The 20314-nt window shown below is 46.4% G+C and overlaps 1 protein-coding gene across 4 annotated transcripts in view; it reads right to left on the bottom strand.

Annotated features, from left to right (window-relative positions):
- The window catches only part of OSBPL5 (oxysterol binding protein like 5), a 217283-nt gene that overhangs the window by 26061 nt on the left and 170908 nt on the right, over positions 1-20314 (bottom strand). For all 4 annotated transcript variants that reach the window (XM_077453489.1, XM_077453487.1, XM_077453488.1 and 1 more), the window contains 3 exons: positions 7039-7137; positions 4060-4157; positions 839-928 (listed from right to left, as the gene is read on the bottom strand). In XM_077453489.1, the coding sequence (XP_077309615.1) occupies positions 839-928; positions 4060-4157; positions 7039-7137 (287 nt within the window). The remainder of the gene's footprint in view (positions 1-838; positions 929-4059; positions 4158-7038; positions 7138-20314) is intronic.

Below are 20314 nucleotides of genomic sequence, written 5' to 3'. Positions count from 1 at the left end.
TTCGGAAATTCCGAATTTTTGGAAATTCAGAATTTCCGAAATTAACGAATTTGTAAAAATTAATTTAAAAACGAATTCAGAACTAAACAAATTGCACATATCTAGTAGAGAGAGGGGATACAGGAAGTGGCAGGATCAGGGAGTTTTTTTTTTTTTTTTTTTACAGTTTAGAGGGGGGCTTTAGAGCACAAGCAGTGTCCTGTTTAAAGCGGAGGTCCACCCTAAAGTGGACCTCCGCTCATCGGAACCCTCCCCCCCTCCGGCGCCACAATTGGCACCTTTCAGGGGGGAGGGGGGTGCAGATACCCACTTCCGAGATAGCTCTCTGCGGAAAGGGGCGTAGATTACGCCCCTTTCCGCAAGTGCCCGCCCCTTTCTGCAAGTGCCCCGCTGCCTGCTGGGAAACACACGGATCCCAGAGGCAGCGGGGACCATCCTTATTGCGCAGCGCGATTCGCGCATGCGCAGTAGGGAACCGGGATATTAAGCCGAAAGGCTCCATTTTCTGATTCCCATACCCAAGATGGCCGCGGCAGCACCCGACAAGACGATCTAGAGATCGGCTTCGGGTGCCGACATCGCGGGCGTGCTGGACAGGTAAGTGTCCTTATTTTAAAAGTCAGCAGCTGCAGTATTTGTAGCTGCTGGCTTTAAAAAAAAAAAAAAACGCGGAGTCCGGCGGACTCCCGCTTTAATGAATGAATGAATGAATGAATTAAATACTTGTATAGCGCACAATGCGAACTGAATCGCCTCTAGGCGCTTTAATCTGCTTTAAGGGACTAGGATCAGAATTTTTTATTTTTTTTGGGTAAACAAACACTTCAAAACTCCTCACCCAGTGCCCATCGAGGTTTGCCAGGAGTTCACCCGCCACTTTGATCTTTCCGCTGATCTGATTTAATGTGTCGCTTCCTCCAAAGAACGGCTGTAGGTAAAAAAAAATAAAAATACACAAGATAAGGAGGCTGCAGACTTTCAGCTATATACATATTTATAATACAAAGGTTAACTAAAAAGTTGTAGGCGTCATGATAAAAATGGTGAAGGGAAGGGAGGTGGAACTTGACATATATCATCAGGGTGGATTTGATTTAAATCATATAAAATCCCAAACCTTGCTCCTTATTGTCTTTATTTAAATCAAGTTGATTTAAATCACTAGTAAAAAGCTGGATTTAAATCAACTCAATTTAAATCATAATTTTTAAAGAGCAACTGTCATCTCTGTCCCGCAGCGGCTCCTCCCCTGACCCGCTGTTGACTCACCAACAGTCCCATTCACTTTAAAGGGATGGCTGGTGATGCGGCAGGGACCCAACAAGGTGGGGGACGTGGCGGCAGTGAGTGGATGCCCACTAACAGGCGCTGCCATGAAATGACAGGTGCTCTTTAAATGCAAGGACTCATTCTTGCTGGTAGTTAGAATCTTTAATATTTGCAAACAAAATTAAGATTTCTTATTTAGAATAATAAGCTGTTAGGTTAGTAAAACAGCGATATCAGAACCAATTCAATCATACAGTTTGCAAAACAATGGGATAAAGGAATATTCCTGAACTTTGGTTTATCTCATGGTTACTGTAAATTTGTGTTTCCTCCCACACTCCAAAGACATGCTTTGGTTAAGGTTAATTGGCTTCTGTCTAAATTGGTCCTAGTATATGAATGTGTGTTAGGGACCTCAGATTGTAAGGACCGATGTGAATGTACAATGTATATGTAAAGCGCTGCATAAATAGACGGCGCTATATAAGTACCATAAACAATAACTAAGCTCCATTTCATGCTGAATAAACACATTTTTTAATGTGTCTTAAAGCGGAGGTCCACCCTAAAGTGGACCTTCTGCTCATCGGAACCCTCCCCCCCTCCGGCGCCACAATTGGCACCTTTCAGGGGGGAGGGGGGTGCAGATACCTGTACAGTACAGGTAATCTGCACCCACTTCCAGTATAGCTCTCTGCAGAAAGGGGCGTAGATTACGCCCCTTTCCGCAAGTGCCCGCCCCTTTCCGCAAGTGCCCCGCTGCCTGCTGGGAAACACACAGATCCCAGAGGTAGCGGGGACCGTCCTTATTGCGCAGCGCGACTCGCGCATGCGCAGTAGGGAACCGGGAAATGAAGCCGAAAGGCTCCATTTCCTGATTCCCATACCCAAGATGGCGGCGGCAGCACCCGAGAGACGATCTAGAGATCGGCTTCCGGTGCCGACATCGCGGGCGCGCTGGACAGGTAAGTGTCACTATTTTAAAAGTCAGCAGCTGCAGTATTTGTAGCTGCTGGCTTTTAAAAAAAAAAAAAAAAACGTGGAGTCCCGGCGGACTCCCGCTTTAAATAGAAAACCATCTTCCAAAATTCTAATTTCGAATAGAATAGAAAAGAATAGAATAGAAAATTAGAGAACAGACTAAAAAAAAAAAACTGAAAAGGAAAAACAATCTAATAGAATAGAAAGAATATAACCATCTTCTGAAATTCGAATAGAATAAGTTCAAATTAGAATGCTGAATTTGAATCAAATTACAAAAACAAACAAACAAATTCAATTCATTTAAAGTGGTTGTATACTCTTTTTTTTTTTTACTTTTACCTACAGGAAAGCCTATAATAAGGCTTACCTGTAGGTAAAAAAAATATCTCCTAAACCTGTACGGTTTAGGAGATATTCCCCTCGGTATGCGCCGCTGACTGCAGCAGCGCATGCGCACAAGGGGATTCTCGGCTGCAAATCCGGCAGTGGCCAACCGGCCGGGATGAAATCTCCCGCGCGCATGTGCTTGAGTGACGATATCGCGGCTCCGGCCACTCACAGCGCCGGAGCCGTGATACCTGGAAGAAACGCCGAGGGAGCATGTCAGCTCCCTCGGCGTGGATCGGGCCTCGTTCTAAGGTAAGTATGTCATAATGAGCTAGTATGCGGTGCATACTAGCTCATTATGCCTTTTGCTTTGCAGGTGGTAAAAAAATAAATAAAATACATTAGCGGGTTTACTACCGCTTTAACTAAACTAAATTATTTAAATAACAAATTGAAATGAAACAAAACACCCTTTTTTAGTTCTGCACATGTCTATAGACGATGCTGCCCTTTTAAGACCGGGGAATCTTCCAGCTGTACAAACAAGTACAGTAATATAAAGGGCGCAAACGCCTAGTGCATTATCCACAGCACTTTATTAAAATATGTAAAATAATAGTATATACTCACAAAAGGAATATAAAGAACAACAGTGTAAATGATCAGGGAACCCAAAGGTCAGCCCTTCGATGGTACTCCTCTGGTTCAAATGGATGTCCTAAAACCAGCTGACGCATTTCAGGGGACATGTCCTTTCCTCTCTTCCTCAGAGCAAGGTGCTATGTCCCCCCCGAAATGCATCAGCTGGCTTTAGGACATCCATTTTAACCAGATGAGCTCCATCAAAGGGCTGATCTTTGGGTTCCTGGATAATTTACACTGTTATAAATTTACGTTTCTTTTGTGAGTATATACTATTACTATATCTATTATTATTTTACATCTTTTAATAAAATGCTGGAAATTGCTGAAAATTTTACTACTCCGGGGAAGTCAATTCCCCACAACAATCCCTCTCTCTTTTCACATCCTAGCTCTCTCCTCTCCTGGGAGTGTCCAATTACTGTCTGTGCTGGGCCAGCTCTTCCACCACTCCCGTTGCCTCCCTACATATCCCTTTGTGTAGCTGCTGGAGGAAGAAGGCGAGGAGTGCCATGTCTATTCAACGATCCTCAAATTGAAATCCTACTTTCTCTCCAAACCATAACCTGCAGTCCATTGACCAAGGCCCTCCCTTCCCCCATATACTGCCAGGTATAAGACTGACCTCCATCCACCTAATATTCAATGTTTAACATTGGGCTTTGTATCACCAAACTGACCTCATACTGTACCATTAAAATGATTATCCGTCTGTATCGCCCTCTTATCCAAATGTTGCAGTCACCCTCAGTGTTAATGCCCCCCCCCCAAAAAAAAAAAAAACACTATTCCTTGGAAAATTTAAGATTTTTTGAGGTTTCAAAAAAACACACATACCTTCAGCTTAAACTCCAGCTCCGTCACATACCCTGTCTTCTCACATTCTATTGTAACTTTACCTCCAAGCTCCATTGTCATTGTACCGTACAACAGACCTAATAAAAATGTAACGATACAAGCAGTTAAGCCTAGTAGATAACTCAGACCTCAAATACACAATGGCCTTATCTAATCTTAGCCTATGACCCAAGGTTTCTCAACCAGGGTTCCGTGAAATTCTAGGGTTCCTCCAGAGATTGCTAAGGGTTCCTTAGGGCCGGTTCACACAGCGAGGCGATGCGAGGCGACACGGCTCGCCTCGCCTCGCTCCCGCAAGTCACCCCCGTTCTGTACAATGGAACCGTTCTGAGAGGAGCGACTCGAGTCGCTCCGACTCAGAAAAAAGGTTCCTGTACTACTTCTGGGCGACTTCGGGGGCGACTTGCATTGACTTCTATACAGAAGTCCTCTGCAAGTCGCCGCTGAGGTCCCCGCAGGTCGCGGCGAGGCAAGTCGGAGACGCCTCGCCGCGCCTGCAGTGTGAACCGGCCCTTAAGCAATTTCTGATACTCAGATAAGTTCCCACTGACACCAATGATTATTTTAGCTATCTGTAAGGGGATAATTCTTCCCACTGATCCCAAATGTAAGGAACATTCTTTCCACTGACCATCACACTAATGTACACTTTATTACCAAAAGTATTGGGACACCTGCCTTTACATGAACTTTAGTGGCCTCCCAGTCTTAGTCCGTAGGGTTCAATGTTGGGTTGGCCCACTCTTTGCCGCTATAACAGCTTTTAATTCTTCTGGGAAGGCCGTCCACAAGGTTCAGGAGTGTGTCTATGGGGATGTTTAACCATTATTCCAGAAGCGCATTTGTGAGGTCAGGCACTGATGTTGGACAAGAAGGCCTGGCTCACACTCTCCGCTCTAATTTATCCCAAAGGTTGAGGTTAGAACTCTGTGCAGGCCAGTCAAGTTCCTCCACCCCAAACTCGCTCATCCATGTCTCTATGGAAGAATGGTCAAACATTCCCATAGACACACTCCTAAACCTTGTTGACAGCCATGCAGGGTATTTGCCCCAATGAACACCCTGCAATGCACTGAGCACTGCACTGAGCAATTCTGCACCCTGATTGGGCAAAGCTTTGCAGTGTAAGTTTGTTGTTAAGGAGCAGGGTAGTGAAGCCGTCCACGGCGTCTTTAACATCTGATGAGTCATCAGCTGTCAATGGGTTTCCCCTCTGACAGCTGGATTTTTAAAAAAAAGTGGCGGTAAAAAAATAAAGAAAAAAATGCCCCCCCCAATTCATACCATGCCAAAATTGAAAAGAAAAACTACATGGGGTCCCCCCCCCCAAATTTTATACCAGACCCTTATCCGAGCATGCAGCCTGGCAGATCAGAAAAGGGGAGGGGATGAGCGAGCATCCCTCCTGAACTATACCAGGCCACATGGGAGGGGTGGGTGCTTTGGGGCAAGGGGGCTCTGCCCCCCCCACCCAAAGCACCTTGACCCTATGTTGATGGGGACAAGGGCCTCTTCCTGACAACCCCGGGCTGTGGTTGTTGGGGTCTGCGGGCGGGGGGATTATCGGAATCTGGAAGCCCCCTTTAACCTATGTAAATGGGTATTGTAAAAAGAAGTGTACCTTGATGTAAATCCATCGTCAATCACACCGCCCGTCGGACCCAAAAAATAGAAAAAAATAAAAATGCTCTCGCCTCCTGGGAGCCCTCTGCCATATGCCCGCTCTGTGCTTTGACATTTCTAATATAGACAAGGGGCGGGGCCACCCAGTTACATAACCCGCTGGCACTGCCCCTTCTGACATCACGTGATGTCACCGCTGCTTTCTGCTGTCATGTGATGTCACCTGACATCAGAAGGGGGCGGTGCCACCGGGTGACATAGGAACTGCCGTTTCAGTCATGACCCTGATATCAGTGTTTTTTGTGATGCTAAATAGGGATGGGCCTAACATCCCCCTGTTCAGTTGGCAGCAGAACTCCCAAACAGTGAGAGCCCCCCTCCTGAACGATACCAGGCCACATGCCCTCAACATTGGGGGTGGGTGCTTTGGGGCAGGGGGCTAAGCACATTGTCCCCATGTTGATGAGGACAAGAGCCTCTTCCTGACAACCCTGGGCTGTGGTTTTTAGGGGTCTGCAGCTGGTGGGGCTTATCGGAATGGGAGTCCTACAGGCAGGAAGTAGAAAACCCAATTACTAAAATCCCATATAATTATAAGTATGTTAAAGTGGTTGTAAACCCCATTCATGAAATTTGACCTAAGCACATATATTTTACTTATCTCTCTCCAAAGCTCTAAGTGCTGTTTCTCTCTGGTGCTCCATTCCTCTGTTATTAGCATGAGTCACTTCTGACAAGTTCTCAGACACATGAGATAATAGCAGCTGAAACATTGTGTAGAGGAGTGTACTTAGAGGTAGATTAGCAGGGAGCTTGTCTATTCAGACTACAGCTCTGCATGGTCCTTCATTCCTCTGCCTATGAGGAGGCGGGTGTATCCCTTTCCTCCATTCAACTCTCACACAGTGTAAGCCCAGACTTCCCACCTACTGCTGAAAGAGGAAGAAATATTCCTAACATCATCTGCACTTTTCAAAGAGTGTAGAAAGGGGAAGACAGCAGATATACAAGTAAAACTTATGTAGGGAGATTTGTTTCATCTCTGTTTATCGTCTGAGTCTGTTCACTTCACTGGGTATATGTGGGGGTTTACATCCACTTTAATGTTATTTCAAAAGCCATTTCCAATGTTTAAAAAAATGCTCATTTTTAAGATATTTCCCGGTGATCTGACCATGAAGGTCCTTGTTCAGCTCAGCTGCCCCTACATGCACCTGGTGCACCACCAGAATGTGGAGACACACTGACGTAGTTTGAAATAATATCAGTATAAGTAGCAGGCTGTGACTTATGCATCTCATTATGTAAGACACCTGGGGCATATGTAAGCAGTACCTTTGCAATGAGCGTAGGGCATGGTGATGATGTATTCTTCCTCACGGGCCAGGAATGTAAGTCTTGCGTTCCCGTCTAATATTGCGGAGAGGGAATTACCTGTTAATGAAGACCATGAAAAATACAGTAAGTCATGACCCAGAACTTAGAAGCCCACTTTGGCCACATCATTTTTTATTTTTGGATAAAGCAGGTAAAGGTTAGAAACCTCAACTTTTTATTGTCTCTATTGTTTGGGTGGGATTTTACTGTTACGGGTCTGTCCAAAAAAAATCAGTCTTGCATAGGGACCCTTTACTGGATATTGTCCTATATACAGTATCTTTTTGGCCTTGTGTCAAGCAATGTCTCTCTATATCTCTACTATAATGGGCAAGTGTCCTTTTAATTTGGCAAAAAGCCAGTGAGTAATGTCATGGCACAAATTTTTTTTAGGCATCTTGGGGTTGATTTACTAAAAGTAGAGAGTGCCAAATCTGGTGCAGCTGTGCATGGGAGCCAATCAGCTTCTAACTTCAGCTTGTTCAATTAAGCTTTGACAAAAAAAAAAAATATTGAAACTAATTGGTTTCCATGCAGACCTGCACCAGATTTTGCACACTCCCGTTTTAGTAAATCAACCCCCTTATGTCTGCATATAAAATATTAATAATCTGAGCTTTTATACCGTAAAGTCACATCCATTATAATAGTTGTGCCCAACATTCATTTTAAATGATAGAGAATACAGCTAGTATAAAAATTCAGAGCTGGGTTTTCAGATCTTGATCTTGAAATCCTAATGCCGCGTACACGCGACCGAACTTTTCGATAAACTGGGTCCGACGGTCTTCCCGGCGGACTTTCGAAGAAGGCCCGACTGACTTTCTGAACGAAACGGACTTGGCCGCACACGACCGGACTAAGTCTGTTCAAAAGTCCATTCGTTTTGAATGTGATGACGTAAACGGGACTAAACAAGGAAGTTCAATAGCCAGTAGTCAATAGCTGCCCTTGCGTCGTATTTGGTCCGTTGGACCAGCACACAGACGAATGGTTTTCCGATTTTTAGTCCGTCGGACTTGAGCCCGTCAGATAGATTTCAAACATGTTTTATTTCTAGATCTGTCAGACTTTTGGGGAAAAAAAAGTCCGCTGGAGCCCACACGCAATCAAATTGTTCTGACACATTCCGGTCCGCTGGACCAAGTCCACCGGAAAGTCCGATTGTGTGTACGCGGCATAAAGAATTTAGCATAACTTCCTCCACCATACCTGAAATCTCAACTTGTGGACATATCTGTAATGGTTCAATTGCATCCATAATGCAGAATACAGTACTCTCCTTTTTTTTTTTTTACATGAAGAATAGTTTTGCATTCTGATGTCTAAGTTTATTTTTCTTTGCTCTTTTGGCTGCCATTGCCGGATGAGAGCTGACAGGTTGGCGGGCAATATATAAACTCCAGCTACACAAAATGACAGCTCCCATCCTGATTGGCTGAATGTACAGCCTAACTCAGAGGTCAGCCAAAGTGTACAACTCTTCAAATATCAAAATCCTGGACCAGTTCTGTCATAATGTGAGTATAATTCAAAAGAACGCAACTCTAGAGGCACCTCAAGTCGCAATGAATATGTCATGTATGACCCAAAGACACACTTTCACATTCAGCAGTTATTATTTATATAGCAGCGCAATTTTGCAGAGTACCATACAAACTGAGAATAAATATATATATACAATGATATTAGAACGTGTGAAGACACAAGAATGACCAGGAATGAGGACCATGTCAAAATAAGATCGCAAAAGGGAACATCATAGGCACTAGAAGGCCGCGTACACACGGGCGGACTGTCTGGCCAACTAAGTCCGTCAGACAATCCGACAGACAGTCCGTCCTACTTTTGAATGAACGGACTTGACCACACACGATGAACAGACAGTCCGCTGAAAGCTTGCGCGATGACGTGTACAGCACGTACGACGGGACTAGAAATACGACGTCCAATACACTGCAATGCAACCTTCGGCCGTGTAAATCCTTTCTGAGCATGCGCCATACTTAGTCCGTCCAACTTGCCTACTCACGAGCGGACTGTCCGCTGAAACCAAAGTTGGACGGACAATATTACGGAAATTCCGAAACACTTAGTCCGCCAGACTGTCCGCTGAAAAAGTCCGCTGAAGCCCACACACGAGCGGATTGTCCGCTGAAACAGCGGACCAAGTTCGTCAGACAGTCCGCCCGTGTGTACGCGGCCGAAGTGAGGCAGCTGTAGTTTGATTGAATGTAAGTAGAGAATCGGACATGTTAGAGCGCTGATCTTGTGAATCAAGGATTAGATACTTAGAATGTTGGTGAAAACCCAATGGCATATGGAGGGAAGTTCCGGAGGACAACATGAGAGATGTCCTGGTTGTATGAATGATCACATTTGCGAGTGGGAAGTGTTGATTATAGTCCTGCCTGGGTTCTTCCTTTATGGACTACAGGACACCTACCCCTTATGTTATGGAGATGAGAAGATAAGGTGTTCTGTGATCCAGCAGAAGAAAACTAAGGTAGGGCTAGCTACACTGCTTAGGATTTTAGTAAATCATGGCCTGTTCAAATATGCCTAAACCATTCTGCTCTTCCCTACTACTAAGGGACCCTGTTGTGAAGCATCCCCATCATGATTTCTGATATCATTCCAACTCCAATGAAGAAAAAAATATAGAAAATAAAACAAGGAGAGTGGGGTGCCCCCTTAATAGCTGTAGATGATTGGCCCTGAGAGCTACAGGAAACCATAAAGTACATTTCCCAGCAATATTCGTTTTTGGTGCTTTGAGCCTCCAAAGCAACTTTTGTAACACATGGTAGGGGCCTTACAAGTTTCCATAAACTGTTGGCGCTATATAAATACTGTATAATAATAATAATAATAATAATAATAATAATAATAATAATATTCTTCACACCTCCATAACCTACTTTCTAGGCTGATATTATTACAAGTTAATCATAAAAACGAAATGGCTTGTGTTATGTGAATTTTCCACTGTATTTATAGCACAGTAAAAGATCCGGTAAAGTATAATGCACAATTAGCATATTCTCTAAAATAACAATGGCCCTGAGGCTTCCCCGTAATGCTGACAAGCACGTTGTACAGTTTTTTTAAGACAATTGTTGGAAATTTCCAGACTGTACTGTATCTTTGTTAAGAAAGCTCTTTTACCCAGCAATGTTCCAGTATTTGATCCAAGGTCTAGTTTGAAACCCAAGAACTGATGAAATTAACCTGTGTTGTCCATCAAAAACACCCTAGCAGCACTATTCCCACTGAGCATCTGGAATTCCCACTAAGCCCTTGTACACACGGTTGGAGATTCCGTCGGAATGTTTCCTATCGGAGCGTTTTGTCGGATATTCCGAATGTGTGTGGTCTGCATCGGACTGTTTCCGTCGGAATATCCGTCAGACCAACTTTTTCAACTTGCCGGAAATATTTTCCGTCAAAATGCTCCGATCGGACATACTCCGATCATGTGTAGCCTACTCCGACGGACTAAGTGCCACGCATGCTCAGATCAAATTCCTAGACCAAAGCTATTGGCTTCTAGCCTGAACGTAGTCCCGTTGTAACGAAATAACGTCATCACGTTATGTACAATCGGATTTTCCGACAACTTAGTCCGACCGTGTTTATGCAACATCACTTCCGGACCTCGTCCGGAATAACTCAGACGGATTTGGTCGTCGGAATCTCCGATCGTGTGTACAAGGGCTTAGGGTTACTTTGTACATCTATAGTAATAATCAGCCCGTGGCAGTTCTTGGATTACAAGAAATTTTGCTTGGCTACAATGGCTAGGAGGACTTGAGGGTTGTTTACTGTAAGAACGGCAAGGATGTGGAATTCCCTTCCACAGGCGGTGGTCTCAGCGGGGAGCATCAATAGTTTCAAGAAACTGTTAGATAAGCACCTGAACGACCGCAACGTACAGGGATATACAATGTAATACTGACATATAATCACACACATAGGTTGGACTTGAAGGATTTGTGTCTTTTTTTTTACCTCACTACTATGTAACTATGTCCACAAATATTGGTCATATATGACAGCAGAAGAATGTGTAGAAAGAAGACAGCTGGGGGAGACAGCTTTTCACTTGTATGTGACCACTCCTTCCACCAGTAGGAATAAACTCTTACCAGCTGGGATCAGGGCAGTCTTTAATACTGATTGGACCCTGGGCAAAACTTTTCTTGGGCCCCCCCCCCCCCCCCCATGCAGTTTTGCTCTCTACCTGATCTGAGACATACAATAAATAGCAGCTAAACTCAAAATCAGTTTTCTGAATCCAATCAGGGAGCTATTGCGATTGTTTGCTTAGGTTACAGTGTATCATTACTGCTCACTGACTGGTTGCTAGAGGTTACAGCACACATTACGGCTCACTAATTAGTTACTAGAGGTTACAGCACATGATTTCTGCTTGTTGATTGGTTGCTAGAGATTACTGTGGATATGACCTCAGGGGGCATGATATACATATATATATAGCCACCGCTATGTACATATGAATGCCGGTAATTTACATGTAAACACAGAGTCTGCAGGTGAGTCATCTGTACACAACAATAGGGCAGAGCATTCGTAGCAGCACTTCACACTCAGATATTGGGACACAGCACAGGACCAAAACCTCAAGGGACGAGGGAATTTAAACCAGGATAGTTGGCAAGTATGAGGCAGCTGCTTTGGGCCCCACAACAATGACAGGGCCCAGGGCAGCTGCCCCTTTTTCCCTGCCTTAAAAACGGCCCTGGCTGGGATGGACCTCTGAAATCTCAGATGGTCAAAAGCGCAGATTCACACTCGAGGTGTGCAGGAGCCTTATTGCTTGACTTCCCACGTACGGATGAGGAGGTTTTCAGATCCGATTAATCAGATGCGGCCGACTCCAGATAAATGCCCAACAGTTTCACTCCAGGTATATATGAGCAGGTATGTATAAGCAGGAGAAAATCCAAGAAGAAACTCCAACCAAAAAATAAATAAATAAATAAAGAAAAAATAAAATAAAAAACGATCTAAGTGTAGCTTAAAAAAGATCGTTTTATTAAAATGCACATTTTAAAAAATGAATAAAAAATTATTCACCGAAAAACTTCACTTTAAAAGAGGTCCATCCCTTCTGGTAAGAGTTTATTCCTACTGGTGGAAGGAGTGGTCACATACAAGCGAAAAGCTGTCTCCCCACATGGAGTCTTCTTTCTACACGTTCTTCTGCTGTCATATATGACCAATATTTGTGGACTTGTATTTTGCGCTGCACCATTTGTATAACTTAACGTGCTAGTAAGGTGTTTTGTGTATTGCTCCTTGAGGTGTTCAGCTTGCAATAATTTTTTCTTTTAATACATGTGAGCGCTGATTGTTCTTTTGGTTTAAATATGTAACTATGTGTCCAACATAGGTTGGACTTGAAGGACTTGTGTCTTTTTTTGACCTCACCTGCTATGTTATTATTATTATTATTCAGGATTTATATAGTGCCAGCAATTTACGCAGCGCTTTACAATATAAAAAGGAGACAATACAGTTACAATACAATAAAATACAAGAGGATTAAGAGGGCCCTGCTCAGAAGAGCTTACAATCTAATAGGGTGAGGGGCAGGTGGTACAAAAGGTTATAACTGTCGGGAATGAGATGATGGAAGTGGTAGGAGATTAGTTTGAGACGTGATAGGATTCCCTGAATAGATGAGTTTTCAGGGATCGCCTGAAGGTAGCGAGAGTAGGGGATAGCCGGACCAGTGGAGGTAGCGAGTTCCAGAGGATTGGAGAGGCTCTGGAGAAATTCTGGAGACGAGTATGGGAGGAGGAGACGAGTGAGAGAGCTTGAGAGTAGGAGGTCTTGAGAAGAACGGAGGGGACGATGTAATTATCAAGTTGCCAATTTCCCGTTTCATCTCATAGCAAAGCATTCATGCTGGGTACCTAAAACCTTGACCTTACATGCATCTTCAGAAAATTAGATTTGTCAAACCATGCAAAGTATTTTTGTTTTCAGTTGTCCACTTTTGGCAATTCCATCCCCACTGTAGCCTCATTTTCCTGTTCTTAGTTGACAATAGTGGAACCCAGCATGCTCTTCTGTGGTAGCCTGTCCTCTTCAAGGTTCAATGCTTTGTCTATATTCAGAAAGGTCCTTCTTCGCTGTGTTTGTATATAGTGGCTATTTGGGCAGCCGTGGACTTCCTATCAGCTTAAACAAGTCTGGCCATTTCCCTGACCTTTTTTTCAAGAACTAGATGCATTTAGTGCACTGGATGGTTTTTGTTTTTAGGGCTAATCAATGTTAAAGCGGGAGTCCGCCGGGACTCCGCGTTTTTTTTTTTTTTTTTTTAAAAGCCAGCAGCTACAAATACTGCAGCTGCTGACTTTTATAATAGTGACTAGGGATGAGCTTCGTGTTCGAGTCGAACGCATGTTCGACTCGAACATCGGTCGTTCGTGCGTTCGCCGAATTCCGAACGTTTGGGCCGTTCGCAGCAAAATTCGTGTGGCCCACAATGCACTGCGATGGCGCAATGCATTGCTGTCTCACGATTGGCCAAGCATGCACTGTGACCCCGCATGCTTGGCCAATCGCAGCGCCAGTGGCGGGAAGAGCAATGGTTGGCCACAGGCATCCTGCCTGTGGCCAATCATAGCTCAGACTGTGTAGTGCACGCCCCACACTATATAAAGCTGCCTTTCAGGCGGCCTCGTGTAGTGTTTGTTAGCATCTGAAGCAGTGGGTGTTCTGTGTACCTTCAACACAGTTACACACCAATCGTTTTTGGCTGATTTACTATTTTGCTCTTGTGTAGTGGTTACTGTCTGTGCCCTGACCGCAGTATACACCACTATATTCACCTCACCTATATAGCTAGTGATCTAGCTTTAATAATAGAGCTTGCAGTCAGTAGTGTTAGTGCGTGCTGTCTGCGTGCTCTGTACCCAGTACATACCACTATATACACCTACATAGCTGTTCTCTATTTGAGCCCGATTGTCATTTGCTGGAGTTATTGGAAGTTGTGTGTGCCTCCAGCACAGCACAGTATACAGCTGTATATGCCCCTTTAACTCTGCTGTTTTCTTGTTATTGTCTGCGTGCCCTGACCGCAGTATACACCGTGATATTCACCTCACCTATATAGCTAGTGGTCCATCTTTAACAATAGAGCTTGCAGTCAGCAGTGTCACTCAGGAGATAGTGCGTGCTGTGTGCCTGCTCTGTACCCAGTACATACCGCTATTATCCACCTACATAGCTGTTCTCTATTTGGGCCCGATTGACATCTGCTGGAGTTATTGGAAGTTGTGTGTGCCTCCAGCACAGCACAGTATACAGCTGTATATACCCCTTTAACTCTGCTGTTTTCTTGTTATTGTCTGCGTGCCCTGACCGCAGTATACACCGTGATATTCACCTCACCTATATAGCTAGTGGTCCATCTTTAACAATAGAGCTTGCAGTCAGCAGTGTCACTCAGGAGATAGTGCGTGCTGTGTGCCTGCTCTGTACCCAGTACATACCGCTATTATCCACCTACATAGCTGTTCTGTATTTGGGCCCGATTGGCATCTGCTGGAGTTATTGGAAGTTGTGTGTGCTTCCAGCACAGCACAGTATACATCTGTATATACCCCTTTAACTCTGCTGTTCTATAAAAAAAGGCATCTGCAGGAGTTAGTGGGTGTTGTGTGCCTCCAGCACAATATAAACTACCCAACTACTGTTTTACCCAACTCCCTTCAGGCCATTACCATGTCTGGAAGGCCAGCAAGGAGAGGCAGACAGGCGCGAGCCGATAAAAGAGGGCAAGCAGGCTCTGTGTCTAGAGACAACAGTGCTGGTCGGGGACGCGGTGCATTGTCATCAGCACGTGGCCATGGGACATGCTTGTCCTTCTTTTCTGCAGCTGGACATGTTGAACCGCAACATGCCAACGACTTGGTAGAGTGGATGACCAAGCCCTCTTCATCCTCCTCATCCTCTCTCACCCAGTCTCAGGGTAGTAGAAAAGCAGCTGCCAACACATCGTCGTCCCTCCTCTCAATGTCATCATCAGTGACTCCTTCCCTAGACCCACCACGTCCTCCTGAGGAGTCTCCTGAACTCTTTGAGCACAGTGTTGGGTACATGCTCCAGGAGGATGCCCAGTGTTTGGTGGGCTCTGATGATGACACTCAGCTAGAGGAAGGCAGTAGCGTGAGCACAGAGAGAGGGGATGCTCAAGAAGGACAGCAATCTGGCAGTAATGTTCCACAAGCTGCAGCATACTGCCAGGTTTGCTACAGCGATGAAGAGGGAGGGGATGATGAGGGCACTGACTCCACGTGGGTGCCTGGAAGGAGGGAGGAGGAGGAGGAGGAGGAGGAGGAGGAGGCACATGTCCAACGAGGCAGGATGCCCTCCGGGGGCCAGCTTAGGGGCAGCACACCGACTGAATCACACCGCAGAGCTCCGCCTGCGCAGAGCGCTTCCTCTGCGCGTTATTCTAAAAGTTCTTTGGTGTGGGCCTTTTTTGAGACGAGTGCATCAGATCGCACCGCTGCTATTTGCAACATATGTCTCAAGCGTATCTCACGTGGCCAAAACATCAGCCGCTTGGGCACCACATGCTTGACCAGACATATGTTGACCTGCCATGCAGCTCGTTGGCAAGCATACCTCAAAGACCCACACCAAAGAACAAAGCGGACCTCTCCTTGCTCCTCATCAGCTGGCATCTCCAACCCCACTAGACCTTCAGTCCTCTCTGAAACCTGCTCTGAGAGGAATGAAGGTGTAGAATTAGGTGTGTCACAGCCAAGTGCTTCCGGGAACTCTGCTAGTGGTACATCCACGTCCGATTATAGCAGACAAATGTCCCTGCCCCAGCTGCTGGACCGGCGGAAGAAATTTACTCCCAGCCATCCACATGCCCAGCGGTTGAATGCTAGCTTGGCTAAATTGCTAGCACTTCAACTGCTGCCTTTTCAGTTGGTAGATTCGGCCCCCTTCCGTGAGTTTGTACAATGTGCGGTTCCTCAGTGGCAGGTCCCCAAACGCCACTTTTTCTCACGGAAGGCAATTCCGGCTCTCTACCGGCATGTGGAAGGCAATGTCCTTGCCTCGCTGGACAGGGCGGTCAGCGGTAAGGTGCATATTACCGCTGACTCATGGTCCAGCAGGCATGGACAGGGACGTTACCTGTCTTTCACGGCCCATTGGGTCACTCTTCTGGCTGCTGGGAAGGATGCAGGACAAGGTGCAGTAGTATTGGAGGTTGTTCCGCCACCACGCCTCCAAAATGCTACTATTGGTTGTGACACACCTCTCTCCTCCACCCCCTCCTCTTCTTCTTCCTGCACGGCCTCTTCCAGTGCTCTGTCCTCAGAACCAGCGGTGCTCCGTAGGCGTTGCAGGGGCTACGCAAGTACGCAGGCAAAACGATGCCATGCCGTGCTTGCGCTGGTTTGTTTGGGGGACAGGAGCCACACTGGGGCGGATGTTTTGTCAGCTCTGCAGGGGCAGGCCGAGAGGTGGTTGACGCCACGCCAGCTTAAGCCAGGAATGGTGGTTTGCGACAATGGCACCAACCTCCTCTCCGCCCTCCGACAGGGACAACTGACCCATGTGCCCTGTGTAGCTCACGTCCTTAACCTGGTGGTGCAGCGGTTCTTGGGCAGGTACCCCGGCTTACAGGATGTCCTGAAACAGGCCAGGAGAGTCTGTGTGCATTTCCGCCGATCATTTAATGCCTGTGCTCGGCTGGCTGAGCTCCAAAAGGAGTTGAACCTGCCCAAGAACCGCCTTATATGTGACATGCCCACCAGATGGAACTCAACATTGGCCATGCTGCAGCGGCTGCACACGCAGCAGAGGGCCATCAATGAGTACCTGTGCGACTACGGCACCAGGACAGGGTCAGGAGAGCTTGGTTTTTTCTCACCACGCCAGTGGGGCATGATCAGGGATGCATGCACTGTCCTGTCACCGTTTGAGGAGGCCACAAGGATGGTGAGCAGTGACAGTGCATGCATCAGTGACACTATACCTCTTGTCCACCTCTTGGAGCATACGCTGCGTGGAATAATGGACAGGGCACTTGAGGCAGAACAGAGGCAGGAAGAGGAGGACTTCCTTGCCTCTCAAGGCCCCCTTTATCCAGACAGTGTTCCTGCTGTGCCACCCATCACACAGGAAGAGGGTGAGGAGGAGGAAGAGGAGGAGGAGGATGATTGTGTCAGCATGGAGGTGGAGGCTGGCACTCAGCATCAGCAGCAGCAGTCTTATAGGGATGATTTACAGTCCCAAGAAACACATGGACTTGTACGTGGCTGGGAGGAGGTAGCTGCGGATCATGTTGTCCTTAGTGACCCAGAGGACTCCGGACCGAATGCCTCAGCTAACCTACGCTGCATGGCCTCCCTGATCCTGCAAAGCCTGCGGAAGGATCCTCGTATTCTTCGGATCAAGGAGAGGGACCATTACTGGCTGGCCACTCTCCTTGATCCACAGTACAAGGGTAAGGTTGCCGACCTTATCTTGCCATCGCAGAGGGAGCAGAGGATGAGACATCTCCGGGAGGCCTTGCAGAAAGCTCTGTGCAACGCGTTCCCAGAGACTGGGAGGTCACAAACTCCTGGTCCTGGACAACGTGATGCTGAGGCATCAGTCAGAAGGAGCGGTGGAGAAGGTGGCCGTCTGACTGATGCGTTCAGACAATTTTTTAGTCCGCAGCCCCAAGGTATGATTGGTTCCAGCACCCATCGCCAGCGTCTAATTTACATGGTGCAGGAATACCTAGGGGCAAGGTCAGACTTGGACACCTTTCCCACTGAAAATCCTCTGGCTTACTGGGTCTTGAGGATGGATCACTGGCCAGAGCTTGCACAGTATGCAATTGAGCTCCTGGCCTGTCCTGCATCCAGCGTTCTTTCGGAACGCACCTTCAGTGCTGCTGGTGGCTTCGTTACCGATCACAGGGTGCGCCTGTCCATCGAATCAGTTGATCGACTGACCTTCATCAAGATGAATCAGTCTTGGATCACCCACAGCTACCAAGCACCTGAAGCTGATGTAACCGAATAATTTTTTTTGAAATACCACATCCCTTCAAGACTGCCTATGCTGATGCTGAGTGACTGTCCTGTTATGTTGATTGTCTATCCTCTTCCTCCTCCGCTGATATGTTGGAAGAACATTTTTGGTTCTGGGTGATGCCAGCAGCCCAATTTTTCTGCCCCTGTTTAACAGGGGTGTTTAAGTACAATTTTTGATGCAATGCTTTGCAGCAGGGCTAATTCCTGCAAAAAAACTAGAGTGTATGGCAGAGGTTGCAGTGTGATGGCACCAGTGCCTAAGGCCCAATTTTTCTGCCCCTGTTTAACAGGGGCGTTTAAGTACAATTTTTGATGCAATGCTTTGCAGCAGGGCTAATTCCTGCAATAAAACTAGAGTGTATGGCAGAGGTTGCAGTGTGATGGCACCAGTGCCTAAGGCCCAATTTTTCTGCCCCTGTTTAACAGGGGCGTTTAAGTACAATTTTTGATGCAATGCTTTGCAGCAGGGCTAATTCCTGCAATAAAACTAGAGTGTATGGCAGAGGTTGCAGTGTGATGGCACCAGTGCCTAAGGCCCAATTTTTCTGCCCCTGTTTAACAGGGACATGTAATTACAATTCTTGATATAATATTTCACAGGAGGGCCCCTTCCTGTGCCCACCCAGAGTAACTGTGAGGACTTATAGTGTTGTGGCACCAGCACCAGCACCACAACCACCAAAGGTCAATTTTTCTACCACTGTTCAACAATGGCATGTAATTACAATTCTTGATATAATCGTTCACAGCAGGGCGCTCCAGAGTCACTTTGAGGGCTTACAATGTTGTTGCAAAACCAACACCTTGTTCCGCCATTTCTGCAGAGCATATAGGGCAGGCCCCTACTTTCAAACATCCAATTTACAAACATCTCCTACTTGCAAACGGAAGGAGACAACAGCAAGTGAGATGAAAAAAGATGGACGACAAAACAAATTATACAGGGGTGATAACCCTTCCCTATGTTTTCCAAAAAGCTTAAAGATATTTTTTTTGACTGGAGCTACACTTTAAAAATGTACCAGTTGAAAATGACAAACAGATTCAACTTAACACAACAAACCTACACAGTCCCTGTCTTGTTTGCACCGCCTGTATACTGCTGTTCTGAGTATATAGGGCCTGGGGGCCACACGCATTTCCTATTTTTAATATGGGTACGGGGTTCCCCTTAATATGCGTACAAGACCCAAATAGGCTGGTAATGGGCAGGGAGGGCTACCCATGCCATTTTTCTCAATGATTTTCAACCATATTACAGGAACCAGATATAACATTAAAACCGCAAGCAGTTTTAAATGGTGTTATTTCCGTTTAATGTCATTTTGTGCAGGGACTGTTCTAAACACGGGAAACACGTGGCACTTCACAGGCATACTATAGACACCCCCCAGGCACCATATTTAAAGGAATATTTCACTTTTTTTTTTTCACTTTAATCGTCATTAAAATCAGTGCTCCCGCCAAAACGGTAGTTTTTAAAACTTTTTTTTGCAGTGACCCATGTCCCCTGAGGCAGGAGGCAGATCGCCAAACCCTTTTTAGCACACTATCTTGCATATTAGCCGTTAAAATTAGCACTTTCCAATTCGAACGTTCGAGTCCCATAGACTTCAATGGGGTTCTAACGTTCGTGCCGAACGCGGGGGTCGTTCGCAAGTTCTGGTGCGAACCGAACCGGGGGGTGTTCGGCTCATCCCTAATAGTGACACTTACCTGTCCAGTGCGCCCGCGATGTCGGCACCTGAAGCCGATCTCTAGATCGTCTCTCGGGTGCTGCCGCCGCCATCTTGGGTATGGGAATCAGGAAATGGAGCCTTTCGGCTTCATTTCCCGGTTCCCTACTGCGCATGCGCGAGTCGCGCTGCGCAATAAGGACGGTCCCCGCTGCCTCTGGGATCTGTGTGTTTCCCAGCAGGCAGCGGGGCACTTGCGGAAAGGGGCGGGCACTTGCGGAAAGGGGCGTAATCGACGCCCCTTTCCGCAGAGAGATATCCCGGAAGTGGGTGCAGATACCTGTACTGTACAGGTATCTGCACCCCCCTCCCCCCTGAAAGGTGCCAATTGTGGCGCCGGAGGGGGGGAGGGTTCCGATGAGCGGAAGGTCCACTTTAGGGTGGACCTCCGCTTTAATTCTAGAGACCTTACTG

The sequence above is a fragment of the Lithobates pipiens genome, unplaced genomic scaffold (assembly GCF_037356315.1).
Source record: "Lithobates pipiens isolate NorthernLeopardFrog02 unplaced genomic scaffold, aLitPip1_a1.2 Scaffold_24, whole genome shotgun sequence".
NCBI classification, from domain to species: domain Eukaryota; kingdom Metazoa; phylum Chordata; class Amphibia; order Anura; family Ranidae; genus Lithobates; species Lithobates pipiens.
This window is presented reverse-complemented; position numbering and strand designations above follow the sequence as displayed.